Source organism: Ursus arctos, unplaced genomic scaffold (assembly GCF_023065955.2).
Source record: "Ursus arctos isolate Adak ecotype North America unplaced genomic scaffold, UrsArc2.0 scaffold_11, whole genome shotgun sequence".
Classification (NCBI taxonomy): domain Eukaryota; kingdom Metazoa; phylum Chordata; class Mammalia; order Carnivora; family Ursidae; genus Ursus; species Ursus arctos.
The window spans coordinates 45,797,094-45,812,776 of NW_026622775.1; the positions used below are offsets into that span (position 1 = coordinate 45,797,094).

Sequence of the window (15,683 nt, forward strand, 5' to 3'; positions counted from 1 at the left end):
AACCTGATGCCTAACATATATGCACATCCCAGAAAGCTTCTGTTATGACAATTATTACATAGAGACATTATGCAACGACACAATTCATCAGTCTTTCACTGCCTTCGTTTGTTCATGGACCATCCACTATGTGCCAAGCATTCTTCTAAAAACCGAACCTAAATAAATTAATAAATAAACACCAATTTCCTTTTATTTTCATGGCATTGACATTTCCACCAGGGGAAAGAGGCAAAAATTATGCAAGGAAAACAAACTATGTGGGACTGTCTTGCATATATAATTTTTCATGATAGCTTTACTAAATATTTTACCACAAACATTTCTTTTATAATTGAATATTTTTAATGGCATCAGCTTAACTGTCATACAATAACCTAGCCTAGTGGTCAGCACAATCTGTCAAAGGTAGGTAGTAAATATTTTAGGCTTTGAAGGCTGTCCAGTCTCCAACACAACTATTGACCCGAAAGCATTTAACTCTGCTGTAGCATAAAAGCAGTCAAAAACAATATACCAACAGATGGATGTGACTGTGTTCCAATAAAACTTTATTATAGACATTGAAATTTGCATTTCATATCATTTTCAAGTGTCATAGAAATGTTATTATTCTTTTGATTTTTTCAAGTATTTAAAATTGGAGAAAGCATTTGTAGCTCACAAACCATTCAAAAACAGGCAAGGGGCCATCTTTGGCCCGTAGACTGTAGCGTATCAACCCCTGATCTAGTCTTCGAGAATACTGTACCTCATTTGCCATTTCTCTACTTTAGCACATCGAATTTTTTGAATGATACATTTTCTATACTATTATTTAAAAAGCTGTTCTCAAACTGTCAAAGGGAGCCTTCAGCTGCTAGGAGTAATTGGTTTTCAATTAATATTCTGGGTTTTTCTCCATGTCTATCCATGTCCCCTCAGCAAAATATTTTGAATGCTGACTATAACATAAAAATGTTCCATCCTGCCCTGCTGGAAATCCATGCACCTCAGGCAAGGGGGATTTCCAGAAAGCAAGAAGAAAGCAGGGCAGGTAGCAATTCTCAGGCTGAGCGTGGGTGGGCTGGGTCCTTTGCACACTCGGATCTCCTTTCTGCGTCTCAGTGCGTATGGCCCTCGAGATAACAGTAGTTGTCAGGGTGCTCCAGATATCAGAGCTACGAGGACTAGTGTGAAAAGAATTCCACTTTTTATAAAATATGGCTGTTAAGAGAATTGAGTGAACTTTGATAGATCTGAAGGGATGACAGAAAAATAGCCTCTGAAAACAGGAGACTGGTTAGAGCAACTTACCCTGAAGTGTTCCAGAGATGAGGAGCGCTCATCTCTTCACATTCAGCTTTGTCAAAATGATACAGTACTGCACTCTCTAGAGAAATCTGAACAGTGAAGAGATAAAATTCTAACTGTCAGAGTCGTGAGAAAGCAGGTTTTAAAAGATATGTGGGTGTTCGTGTGAATTAAAGGTTATACAGCTGCCTTAAAAAATGAGACTTGCCAGTAAAACTTATTTTTTTTGCAAAATCTGAATATTTCCTCTGAATTTTGATGTTCTCCCAAGTCATTCTCTATTCAAAAGCACAAAGAAGACATTCTTTTGAGAAGATGAACATGAAAATTCACTAAGAAAGAGTCCTATACACAATCTCCTTTGCCTGGATTTATTAAATGCCCTTCACTTTGAACATGGCTGCCTGGTTTTGTTGACCTACAGGTGATGGCTAAGCATGCTGAGCGGAGTTGTGTCTGTCTGCCTTTGTCACTGCACAAAAATAAGTAAAAACGTTCTGAGTTCTGAAATCAAAAGTCCTTTCTATCATATGGGCCAAGTTCCAAGACTGTTCCAAGACTCCTTGTGAGCAAGACAAAAAGGAAAGTAGTAGTTCAGCTCAGAGCCCTTCATTAGAAACGACTCTCCAAACCCTAGTCAGGAAAGCAAATGCCAATCAAAACTTGACACTCATCTTTGTTATAGGAAATACATTCTGTTGGGTTCTACCACAGCTATCAACAGCACATTGGAGGAAAACCTTAATGCCTTGGATCTCTAATTGCTAAAGGCAATTATTGGTGTTGATGTAACTAATGACAGCATAGCAGGTGTCTAGTTGTTAATGATCCCTTAAGTACTGTCTGCTCTATTTTTCTAGAGTGCCTTTCCCAGTAGGGTTTTGGCAATTAAAAGTATTAGACTGAAGTGAAAAAGCAGGTAGGATCTCTTGGCTTAGAGTTGGTAAATGTGAACAAGTCAATGAATGTGAGGGAAGGGAAAACAGGAACACAAGATTCCTGGACAGCCTTGAGAGAGGAGAAAATTTGAAGGATTTGATGAAATTTTAATTCTGCTCAGGGTTTTAAATATTGTTAATTTACTTATTCAAAACACAGGTTTTTACAATTGTCCTCAAGTGGACCTATTAGTTCCTGGGTTTCGGACAGAAAGAATTCAATGAGGACAGCAAAGATGGAGACAAGATTCCCCACCACAGGTAAGGCCCTGGCCTCAGAAACAGATGAGTTGCACACATAATGACGATCAGACAAAAATATTTGCCAGTTGAACAAGTGTTTGAAGGGAACAAATGAAGGACTAACATAAAGATTGAGCTTTCAGTGCAAAGTTAAGAAATGAAGAAATACTGTGCCCTAGAATAGCTATGTGCTGAAATGTCGCAGTTAATAAGGGAAAGAAACTTGGCTGAAAAGGAGCTAAGAATATGGGGTTTGGTAGAAGAAGAAATCACAAATGTTGATTGTATTCCTGATGGATCACTGGTCTCCACAGAACATGAGCTGAGTCCCTCAGCCCCCTTGACTGAAGCACTGAGTTCCCCAAGGTAGGAGAAGAGTACCTTCCAAATCTATCTCAGGGTTGTGTGAGAACCCAGTGAAATACTGAAAATATAGCACTGTCAAATATTTAAAAGAACCAAACCTAGGTTTTTATGATTTAAAAAAAAGGGAGGCAGAAGGGAGACAGAATTCTACAGATTTCATATGTATAGTTTCTCTGTAGCCAACCAAGTCCTGGATACACAGACCTGTCTCCGAAATAGATTTCTTGGTGATTTATACTACATTTCTTCAAACAACAAAGAAAGTACTTATTTATATATATAACTGTTTTTCACTTTATAACTTGTTTTCTCTAGGTTGGACTGAGTTAAAATAATCTTCATATTTCCTTAAGAGTTAGCTAAGTGTGAAGCTGAGGAAGCAGGAAAGGGGAATGCCTTGTGACTTCCGCCATTGCAAACTACTTAATCTAAATCATCAGTTCTACTTTAAAAACAAACTGTGCTTCTCTTTTCTGAACCTGTGACTAATGGACAGGAACTTCTGCTTTCTAGGTCTGCCCTGGACTTCTGCTATATATATAAATGAAAATTCCCAGAAAATTCCTATCTTGATATTCCATTTAGAAAAACAGAAATCAAATGTGACTTCAGAGGGTGGTGATGATGTGGTCACTGTGCCAGGCTCCACAAACAATCCTATTTTGTGAACAAGGTCCTGGTCACGTTAGGGTGACCCAGTCCTGGGCAATTTTGTATTTATTACTGTAGATAAAGGAGCCATGAATTCCTGCCCAGGGTGACCTTCCTACAATGCAAAACTCATTATATCACTCCTCTTCTTCAAACCCTTCAATGATTCCCCATTATCTGCAAGATAAAGCCCATGACCTTACATGACATCAAACCCAGACACTCTGGAGTACCAAAGCTTTATCTCACTTCATCCCCGCCCACAACCCTCCCAAACCCTCATCTCCTTCTGAGCTCTGAGATTTCCTAAGCACCTCTGCCTTCACAAGTTTTTCACACATCTATTCTCTCTACCCTTCCGACACCCACCCCATCTCTCACTCCACCCACAGCGACTTCAGATCCAGTTCTGACATTAGCTCCTCGAGAAGTTTTTACAATGCCCCACCCACCCCCTTACGTACACATTCTGAGCTAAATTTTCCCTCTAAATTTTCCCTGCAAGGCCTCCTCAAAATATCTGCATTGAGGTCTTTATCATACCCTTTTTATATGGTGCAGTTTCTTAGCTGTCTCCTACCCTCCAAGCTGAGCGTTCTGTGAGAACAGGGACTACTTCTTAATCACCTTTGTACCTCCAACTTCTGACGTGATATCTGCATCAAAGCAAGCACTCAGTAATGTTGGAGAACAGGGGCGCCCGGGTGACTCAGTTGGTTAAGAGTCTGCCTTTGTCTCAGGTCATGATCCCAGAGTCCTGGGATCAAGCCCCCTATCAGGCTGTCTGCTCAGCAGGGAGCCTGCGCCCTCTGCCCCTCCCCCTGCTTAGGCTCTCTCTTGCTCTCTGTGTTTGTGTGTCAAATAAATAAATCTTTAAAAAAAATGTTGGAGAATGAATGAATTTTTCAGAATCCCTCAATCTTCATCTATCGCCCTGAAGTCCCAAGGAATAGTCAATGCGCTCAGAATCAAAGTTTGGTTAATGGAACATCCTTACAGTAAGCTGTGATTGAATTGTCCTCACTCCCAATTGAGTTAAGAAAGATCAGAGAGAAACTTGAGAAACGAAGGTGAGAGTATGTAGAGGTTTCCATGACTTGGTTCTATCTAGCTTGTGCTCAACAGTCCACTCCCAGGTCTCCATAATCCTGCGAGTCACTGAAATAAAGAAATTGAGGGTGATGGAAACACCCAACTGCCTCTCTCCTCCTGATCCCAGATCACTCTCATGAGAAGGGGAATAGTTAAGGCATCACGCTACATTCAGGAATCAGACTACAAGGCAGTGGGGAAAGCAGGTTACAATCCAGATGTATGATTAACTTGGAAAGCCCCACGCCACAACCAATGGAGGCTAACACGTGAGGTGAAGGGCTCATGGGGAACAGGACAGCACAGTGATGAAGAACAAGGCTATGGGGTTCTTCCAAACACACTACGCATGACCAGTGGGCCTTTGAAGGACATGTGTTATCTTCTGAGCCTCATTTTTTCCCCACAGAAAATCTGTCTAACTATACCTGATGTATGGGGCCATTATGAAATTTCATGAGATAATAAATGTGTGTGTCAAATAAATTGTGTGTCAAATAAATAAATCTTTAAAAAAAATGTTGGAGAATGAATGAATTTTTCAGAATCCCTCAATTTTCATCTACAGCCCTGAAGTTCTAAGGTATAGTCAATGCGCTTTTATAAATACATATCAACTTTTATAAATATATATCAACTCACTTAATTTTCACAACTTCATGAGGTAAGTACTGCTATCATCATTATTTTTATTGTCATCATCCCTAGTACCCTAATGAAGAAATAAGGTACACAGCGATTAAGTTAACTTATCTCAGGTCACGCGGCCACTCGATTCACAAGTGGTAGAATCAGGATTCAAACTGAGGAAGTCTAGATTGTCAGTTGCCGTGAACTGAACTGTGTTCCCCCCAGATGTATAGGTAAAAGTCCTCAGTACCTCAGAATGTGATTGTATTTGGAGACAGGATCTTTAAAGAAGTAGTTAAGTTAAAATGAAGCCATTGTGGTGGGCCCTAATCCCCAATGACTGGTGTTGCTCTAAGAAGAGATTTGAACCCAGAGAGACACGAGGGAGGGCATGCACAGAGGAAAGACCATGTGAGGACAAAGAGAAGGCAGCCATCTGCAAGCCAAGGAGAGTGGTCTTGATCTTAGATTTCCAGCCTCCAGGACTGTGATCTTAGATTTCCAGCCTCCAGGACTGTGAGAAAATAAACGCATGTTTTTTAAGCCACCCCACCTATGGTATTTTGCAATGGCAGCCCTAGAAAACTAATATGACAATCCACGCCCTTAACTACAAAGCTATTTGAAACAGAGTGTATGGCTTCTTCCCCATGTTTAGAGCAGTGCCTCACACACAGAAAGTAAATGTTACCGATTACAACAGAATATGACTGCAATATTTGCCCATTAACTGAAATAGGAGCGAGGCTGTCTAGTCCTTCTTCACCTGCGTGGTCCTTAGACCAATCCAGAGACGGTAACAGATTCAGTCCTAATGGAAAGATCACAACCTTGAGCTGAGGAAGGTTCTGAATAGATTCTGACATCAGTGGCGGATGAAGAGTCCCTTCAGGCCACCAAACTCTCACATGGTTCACTGGCGTCAGCTCTAAAAAGGCAGAGATTCTTGACTTTTTTGTTCACTGATGTAGCCCCAATGACTGGAACAGCAGCTGGCACAGAGCAGGTGCTCAATAATACATTTCTTAAAAGAAGAAAAGATGACTGTGATACTGGAGAAGGGAGGAGACTGCATGGAACTGAGGGGCACATGCATCTTTCACACCATGGTAACTCTTCATTGTCCTTTCTACCCCGGCCATGTGTGGGAGCAAGGGACAAGCTGCAGAGCATGGCAGAGAAGGTTACCAGGTCCCCTCACTTGTCTACGAAGGTATGTAGTGAGGGAACAAGGGGATACTGGAGCATAGTGTCATCTAGAGTGGATGCTCAGCAAACTTTTGTTGACCAATGAATGAAAAGCATTAAGCTGACCAACTCAATTTGATTGCTAAAGAAATGCCCTTAGGGCTTTTCTGATAACACAGTGTGTTTTCAAACCAGATTTTTAACAATAAAACGTGATTCCTACCCTCCCAAAGAAATCTTTTAAGCAAGCTTGCACAAATGTCCAAGACTTTTAGGATTTTGAGTTTCCAGGTTGTGGCGGCATCTAGATTATTCTCATTACTGCCTGCAAAATGTTTCTGTCCTTACCTGAGAGCCTGAAACAACATGAAATGTGAAGGTGCCATCCCCCTGCTCTGGCAATGGCCCCATCACCCAGCAAATACGGTGCTACCCACGTGGACTCGAAAAGAGAGTGGAAAATACACACTATATTTCTCCTACTTGATAATAAGATGAGGCAATGCAAGTTGGAAAACAGTGAGCAACTTGGGATCTACAATGAATTTAAATGGAAGTTGGTGGGGTGCCTGCAGTTTGTCATCTAAGCAGCCTTGACACACAGAATTCCTGGAACTAGGCTACCTTAATTCGGTATGACAGCTCTGTGGCAATAAAGCAGCATCCTAAAAATAAAGCATACATAATGCATCTTCCATGCTGGGCATGAGAAATAGTACAATGCTTAAATGCTACCAAAATGGTATCCCTTGGGATTCATTCACATTACTGTGCAGACTGCTAGGGAAGATTTGGCAAAGCTGCTAAATCGAAGATCACAGAGGGGTGCTGGGTTTTCTTATGCTCTTGACTTTTATATGAATGTAGTCTGCTTTTCTAATCTTAGGTAAACATTTTAAAATATTTTGTTAAAAAAATTAAATGTATCAGCACCATATAGTTTCCGGTGACCTTTGAAGTGATTTATAACCTTGCAAGGATAGTTTGGCAGAAAACACACCAATATGTTCAGTCATGTTTGCATATCTCTGACCGTTTATGGTAAAACAAGAAAATCTGGTAAGCATTGGCTTGCATCAAAAAAAAAAAAAAAAAAAAAAACAACGAAAACCTTGCAGCAGTGCTCAAAGTGGTATGTCATACTTCCTTTGTACAAAAATATTACCCATGTTAAATTGTCGAATTGAAAACAAATTAAGTAGAAACAGTAGTGGCAAATCAGAAATCACCGTGCTAAAATTTGCCCATTTTTGCCACTATCCCATAATTATACCAAGTTATAGCTGAGAGGTGATGTGGGTTAAGAGAATCAACTTGAGGAGGCTTTAGCTATCAGACAGAATGGTTACAAATTTCAGTTCACTAGCTCTGTGTTCTTGGGCAAATTTCATAATCTTGCTGAATCTCAGCACTCTCATATTTAAAGTATTGATAGTAGCTTCTTTACAGAATGATGAAGTGATGGATAGACATATAATACCAAATGCAGTACAGGAACTGGCTGATGTATAACACTAGATTCATTACGAGTTCACAGTTGAAGAAGATGTCATTGTTGCAGAAACTGATTTTTTTTAAAGCCCTTTGATGCTATATTTCCATTCAATTTTGCATTTCCCACATAGATATGCACAGGATGAGACTCTGTTCCAGTGATAATTGCTAGGTTTTATAGCATGGTACACCACTGGCACTCCCTACCTAATTACAACCTTGACTTTCCCCAAGGACACCCTTCTCATTTTCCGAGTTATCTCTGGAGTCGCACCTGTCAGATAATGGTCTGGTATACAGTACCAGGTCAGTGAGTCCACTAATTTCACATGCATACTTTTTGTATTCAAGGGGAATCACATAGAATTCATCAAGTTATACAACCAAGAACCTGTCCCAAGCTAACCTGAGCTAGTGGGTCTGTGCTGATAGGATCACCCACAACAGTTTTACTAATTAAAACAAACAAACGAACAAACAAAACCTGAAGATGAACTTTATAATTGAGACTTTTTGTCTTTGGGCTGAATCAAGGAAAGATTCATCTGGGAGGCTGGGGGCAGGTAGGTCATTTAAGCATAGCATTGGACTCTCTCACATCTCCCTCTGCCTCTCATGTGTCCTTTTCACACACAGGCAATTTATATGACTTTGAGCAAAGTATGTAATTACTCTAGGCCTCCACTTCTACCTCTAGAAAACGTCTCTCATAGAGGACCCACCTTGTAAAATTTTTATGAGGATTTAATGAGATAATTCATGCACGGTACTTAAAAGAGTGCCGAGTATATCATAACCTCAACGTTATTTTTGCTCTGGTCAAGGTTGTTGCCTCCTTGAGAAAAAAGAGGCTCTCGTAGCCTGTCCTTATGCATCACTGTGTTAGCCATCTGGCTCACGATATTAAATAACCAGATATACTAACACAGTATGGTGATGGAGGAAAAAAAAGTCAGACCTTAAGGCCCCTTAAAGGATTTGTTGAAGGAAGCAGATTGATGAAAATAGGAAAGACAAGGAAGTTAGAAGACAGGGAAGCTCTTTCTGGGTAGCTAACTCATTGTAAGACCTAGAGAAATCTTATTATCTTTTTTCCAACTTAAAATTAAGGTTAAAAAATTTTTTCTACTGCAAAGGTTTCTTGGAAAGATCTACTGAGATAAGTCAAATATCTTTATTTGATTCACAATACAGACTAGCTATATTCTTGGTACTGGGCATGAATTTATTTTCACAAACATTAATCAGAAGTCGGAGAACAGAAACGACACTTAGGGCAGGACTACTTACAGGATTTTCTGGCTACTCACTCTCTCAGATATTAAAATATCTATTCTTAGACCAAGCCAGATCATCAGAGAAATATATACCTAAAATAATCCAACAGTTCCTCCTACAGAAAACTCATTATCAAATTACATTACAGTGTGAGGCCAGCAGACCATAGTGATGGTCCTCACAAGAATAAGTTCTATAAACCTCATTAGTTGTATAACACAGAGGTTGCCAAAGACATTTTTCATTACCTCTACAGTGAGCTCTTTATAAGATCCTCCAGAAGAAATCTCAGCCTGACTTCAGGACTAAAAATGGTAGCACTTGTCTCCTGAGTGTTGGAAGTGGAAGCAAATACAGATTTACTGCTAAGAGTCAGTGGAACAGGCCAAGAATGTATTCCTGCATTCATTCAAAAATATTTATTGAACACCTACTACGTGCCAGACTCTCCACTAGGATCTAGAAATGAAAAACAAGACAGGAAATGTCTCTGCCTTCACAGACCTAGAAACTAGTGGGAATGAAAAGATGATTAAATGAGCAACTACAATACAAAGAGATGATATAAAATGAACCAGAAGAAGGTCCTGGGCAACTAGGTAAGATCTATCACCTTAGGTAGACAGGGAGCCTGAAATAAATCCAAGCTTGGACTAAAAAAAGATTTAGAGGACTGTAGAGGAAAACACACACTTCAGTGGAAATCAGGAGAGGAAAGACATGTCAGGAAAAGCCTAGAAATAGGTGGATAGAGAGAGATACCAAGAACTTAAGACTGTCTATATATCTCCTACCATGACCAGAACTGATCTATTTATGTACTTTACATCAATATAATAGCCTACATGAGTAGAATTATATTGTGTAGAGTGTTCATAACTATATTTAAATCATGTCATAGACTCCTGAGGAAATTGGCTTGATTTTATGTCTCTAAATAACTACATAGGAGAAGGTATCAAAGAAAAAACAAAGAAAGATTTAGTACTGTTTGAGATATAATCTTAGGTAACTCATCACACTGAAACTCATATGGATACAACCTTGTTGGTTTCTTTCCATCACCACTTACATCTGAAATGAGAGAAGAACACCAAGATATATTGGGATTATAAACCTCTCCTTCAAATTGAATGCAACTGTCCTTTTTATCCCCACAAATGCCGGATATTCAGGGGTGTCTGGGTGGCTCAGTCGGTTAAGTGTCTCTTGATTTCAGCTCAGGTCATGATCTCAGGGTTGTGGGATCAAGTCCCATGTCGGGCTCCACACTCAGCAGGGAGTCTGCTTGAGATTCTCTCTCTCCTCCCTCTGCCCCTCACTCTACCTGTCTATCTCATTCTCTCTCAAATAAATAAATAAATCTTTTTTTAAAAAGTGCTGGATATTCAGAGCACAGAATAAATATATACAAGGAATTATGATATTGAAAATTTTAACTGAGCAATCAAGAGACCAGGGCTTTAGACCTGGTTGTGTCACATAAAGACATGATATGTGAAGCTTGGAGGCTATGTGAGTAACTCAGTGAACTTGGTACCTCATGTGTGTAGTGTAGTAACAAAAATAGACAATATTGATTGAGGATCTACTGTGTGACAATCACTCATTCCATGTGTTTTCCATGTATTCACTAACAATAACCTCATGAGGTAGGTATTATTGTCCTTCTACAGCTGAGGACACTGAGGTATTCAGAGATACTGTAACATTTCTAGGTCACATGGTTGGTAAATTCAAAAGCAGGCAGAACAGCTCCAAGTTCCTACCCACTACTTTATTCTCCTAACTTCCATCCAAGAGCATCCCAGGGAAGAACCATATTGGAGTACCATGCCTCGGGATCTATTCAAGAATTCACCTTCTCTACCCAGGGGCCTTTACGACATAATAGTGAATGGCAATATAGGGTAATAAGAGTGACTCTGTGCCATGCCCTGCTTTGCCCAGGACAGACTCGGTGGATGCCTGTTATCTCAATGCTCACCAGTATTTTCTTTTACTCCAGGGTGTTCCACTTTGAATAAGTTATACAGTCATACATACAGTGGTTAAGAGCTTAAGTTCTGCAGTTTGCTGGGTCTGTGTTTGAAACTCAACGTAGCCATTTACTAGTTGTGGAAATTGAGGCCAATTATTTTAACTAAATAAGTCTTAATTTTCACATCTACTAAATGGAAATAATAATGGTGCCTACCTTATAGCTCAGTTGTGAGAAACATAGGGTCAAGACATGATCAGCTATATGAATCAATTAGTATAGCGCCTAGCAAATAGTGAGCACCCAAGAAAAATGAGTTTTTACCAACCTTTTATTAAACATTTGAGAGGTTATCTCACATCTGCATAATCATGGTGGACTATTTTGTGAACTTGAGACATCAAACCATACCTGTGAATCTGAAGCACTTAGACATGAACCAAGTCTTTCTAAGTAAAACACTGGTACTTCTGGAAGTACCCATTTTAAGACTAAATTATAATCCTAAAGCCATTGGAAATACAGTTTAGTTCTTGACCACTCCCAAGAATCTTAATCTATTCCAGTCTGGACTCCATTAAATGCTAAAATTCATGATGACAAAAAGTAAGAAAATATTCTTTAAGCTTATAATCCCCTTGTGGTCCTTGCTAGCCTGTTGGGCCAGCCTAGATTCATACCAGCAAATTCTGGGATTATTCTGCTTTAAAACACAAACCACCGACCCACCCTACTTTGTATTCAAACCCTGGAACAGCTTCAACATTCAGAGAATATCCTTTATATGGCAGGAGCATGGCCACAGACCAGCCCCTTTGCCTTCCACTAAAGTGACTGGCTACATACCCCAGAACCTGCCAAAATGTTTGTCACCTGACAGAGTCTTAGAGATTAGGCTCAATAAATTATAGTCATGGGCTTGAAGAAAACCATATAGCTAGTTGGTATATATACTGAACAAATTACCTATTTCCCCTTCATTTTCTTTGTAAAATAAGGGGGTTACATCCATTGTAAAAGAATCAAAGGGTCAAATCTAACATGGTCTGGCTCTGGGCCTTTTAAAAAGATTCCATCTGCTGAAGGATGATGACCCCCTTTCCCCTCTACTTTTAAAAAACTCCTAAGGAATGAAATTCTACTTACTTCCATAGTAACCCCTCTAATAATACGCCTGACTGTCAGCAAGTTCTTTGCCTCCACCCCGCTTCCTCTTCTCATCATGCAAATTGCCACTGGCTTTAATTAGATTTAATAAGCCACTGGGAAGTGCAGTGAGGGAAACAGGAGAGCAAAGATTACACAGTGTGGGCTTACCCTTGCATGTTGAGTACAGCATTTCCCTGGAACTCTCAAATCCTCCCAAAGTTGGGAAAATAAAGAATGCCAAACGTATGGAAAGACATGCTGCTGCTGTCCAAATGTGAAACGTGGGTGGAGAAAATCATTTCGAAAGAGAGAGTGAGGGAAAAGAGAAAAATCAACCCGAATCCCCAACAGCTGCAAATCACGAAGCGTGTGAAGCTGTTACCTTGGATGAACTCTGATTTCCTGCTCACAGATGGCAGGGTCCTGTTGAGCCCAAGGATCCTGTCCAGGTGGAAGGCAAACACTTCACTCATGTCCAAAGGCTGCTTGAGTAGTCCACAGGGGCTGCGGCCACAGCCGGGCACAGAGCCAGCGGCGCTCCCCTCCAGCACCAGCAAGCGCGCTCCGCTTTTAGAGGACACGGGCTGAAGATCTGCCACGGCCCCATCCGCCAACAGGCGCATTCGGAGGATGTCTTCTTTGCTCAGCCACGAGGGGGCGCTCTCACTATAGATCCTGATGTTGCTCTCCTGGGTCTTGGGCCGCTGAAAATCTGAGCCCCCAACTTGCACCCCTGAGCCCCGGATCAACCTCCAGGGTCGCTCCCCAGCCTTAGCCAAATTTCCTCCCTGGACGTACCCAGGCACTTCAGCATCAGCTGCCCTTGCAGCATCCTGTGGCTGAAGGGATGGCCCGACCAAAGCCTCCTGTCCCAGGGCTGGCGATGCCACTGCATACTTCTTCCTGCGCTTGGGTTTCACTGTGCCACGGATATTGGCAGGCTTGCTGCGCTTGGAGCGTAGGGTAATGTACACCACATTGAGCTGCAGTGTGGTCCCATTGCCCTGGGACTCTGGAGGGGCCAGGGTACCATCCAAGGGTATCTCGGGGAACGGTGCCTCGGCAGTGTCGCGGCCCTGGCGCGGCCCCTTTTCTGCTGCCCTTCCTTGCTGGAGAGAGGCGCGTCCCACCTGGCTCACCAGAAAGCCCAGGTAGATGGCGCACGCAGTGCCCAGCAGGAGGTTCCTCCGGGTCCTGGGGCGCCGGCTGCTCCACAGTTTACGCACCCGCGGGACGCACAGGGAGCAGATGAACCAGTTTATGAGCTGCCCTGGCTTGTCTGGACAGGTCATTTCTCTGCTGCATCCACATGTTGAAGAGAGTTTAAAGTCTGCGGTTCGTTCCTGCTGACATGATGCATGGTTTCCTGAATTCAGCTCTCGCCTCCGCTTAGGTATAGAAGTGATCTCCAGTGGGTAGAGGAGAGGTGGAAGTAAAGGGTTGGTGACGAAGTTGGGAATGCTTCTGACACTCGCCACAACAAACCTTTTAAACTCCTATCAGCCTCCCCAAGGAGAAGTGTGGCTTGTTTCTGCGAATGAATGGAAACAGAGTTAACTGAATCACAATCTCAAACTAGTTCGGTTCCTCTTCAAGAGTAAAGGGGAAAAGTAACCCTTTCCTTTCATAAACACCACCACCATGAATTTTTTTAAAATAAAGTTTAAAAAAGAGAAACAAGACAGACGTATAGATTCGATATTCTGTGTAAATTAGTGAAAACAAACCACGGAAACCTAAGAATATTTCATAACTTGTAGCTAGAGTCATTTAATTTGATTCTGAAAGAAAAGTATTAAAATGTGGCAAGCCCTGTTTGAAATTTAGAAATAATTTCAGACAACTGATAGGTGGTTTTTAAAAACAATCTTTCAGACAACTGATAGGTGGTTTTTAAAAACAATCTGTAGCCATCCATGTTTATTTTTTAGAGTCCTGCATTACAAATTGGACAGAAGCACCAAGTACTAACATTCAAATTCAGAAACTTTATTCTCTTAATCCGATGGTACAATTTTTCCTCATTGTATGTTTCATCATCCCTACATGAAGAATGATTTCAATATGAAGCCATAAACGTCCATATATCTCAGAAGAAGTTACGTTTTTTTTCAGTCACACACACACACACATAAACACAAAACACAAATCCGACTGCTTTTCATTCCTTTTCTTCCCACAAAAGTCAGCTGAAGGAAAATAAAGGGATCTCTAGCTCTATTTTTTTTCACATTATTAAAAAGAAGAAGAAGAAGAACTCATAAGCAACCTTACTTACACAGCTGGCCCCATGCTTGGCTCCAGGAAGAATGTAATCCCTGACTGTAATGCAAAGAACTTTTAAAGGCTGAGGCATGTAAGTAGAACATATTTCATGGTCAAGAGTGTTCCACATTTCAAATATCTCAGCTCAGCTTTAAAAGCTCCCTTGAAAACTCCTGATTGCAAAGCAAAACGGCTACTTGTCAACTGGCTGCTGGTATCCCAGTTTTAAGGCGCGTAAGGTTTGTTTGTTTTTTTTAATAGTTAAAAAAATAAACTTTAATTTTAAGATCTGGAAAAACAAAAGCCAAAGCCGTACAGAAGCAGTTTTCATTCAAATAATTTTCCACTTATTTTTAACCCCTGGGAGCCCTCTAGTGTCCTGTTTGGAAACAGACTCAGAAATGTCCTTCTCATGGAGTTAAAAAGGATTGAGAGTGTTTGCTTAGAGGCCGCAGGATAAATACCTTATAAAATGAGGAATGCGGTAACCCTGCTGTCCATCCCGTGTAGCTGGGGATTAGAGCACCAAGGTTCCCAGGGACTAGGACTCACCTTACTGTCTTGACTGTTTACAGAGTAACATCTGTCTCCCACCTCTTCTGAGAAGGCCTAGAGGTTCACAAAAAGGTAAGAAGGGGTTAACTTAAATGAGGAAAAAAATAGAACGGTGAGATAAGAGTGCACACAGATAGGGGTAGACATTTATAGCGTGCTCTTGCAAGGAGCGACGGCTCACAAAAAGAAGTCATGGATTCTCTCTGATTGGAGGTGGTTTTAAAAACAGGTTAGTAATTGGCTTGGGGAGTTTGCATGTCCTGGCACAAAGGCAGGGCTGATGACCTCTGGGTCTCATTTAAGCTCATTCTTTTTGCTTCGAGGGCAAATGAATCAGAAGGTAGGAAGGTGACAGGAACTGTTTGCCCCGCTGGAAAAGAAGTTTGTGATACTGGGGGCAGGTAAGAGATTAGCATATGGAATATAAGCCTAAAAATACTGCATTTTACAATGCAAAAAAAGATCAAGGGATTGAAACAGAGCGAGGAGGAAAGAGTAAACTTCCAAGTGATAAAATGCCCAAGTATTATAATACAGCTGTTACTTTAGCACTCAAACTC

General features: G+C 41.0%; 1 protein-coding gene across 3 annotated transcripts in view; it reads right to left on the reverse strand.

Annotated features, from left to right (window-relative positions):
* Positions 1-15,312, reverse strand: part of GASK1B (golgi associated kinase 1B) — a 48,541-nt gene extending 33,229 nt beyond the window's left edge. Inside the window, exons 1-2 of one of the 3 annotated variants that reach the window (XM_048212148.2) lie at positions 15,121-15,312; positions 12,686-13,834 (exon numbers count right to left, since the gene is read on the reverse strand). In XM_048212148.2, the coding sequence (XP_048068105.1) occupies positions 12,686-13,595 (910 nt within the window). In that variant the 5' untranslated portion in view covers positions 13,596-13,834; positions 15,121-15,312. Of the gene's footprint in view, positions 1-12,685; positions 13,835-14,577; positions 14,870-15,120 lie in introns of those variants that run through there. The other 2 variants (XM_026499549.4, XM_048212147.2) reach the window with 2 other exon arrangements.
* Positions 15,313-15,683: the final 371 nt, after the last annotated feature.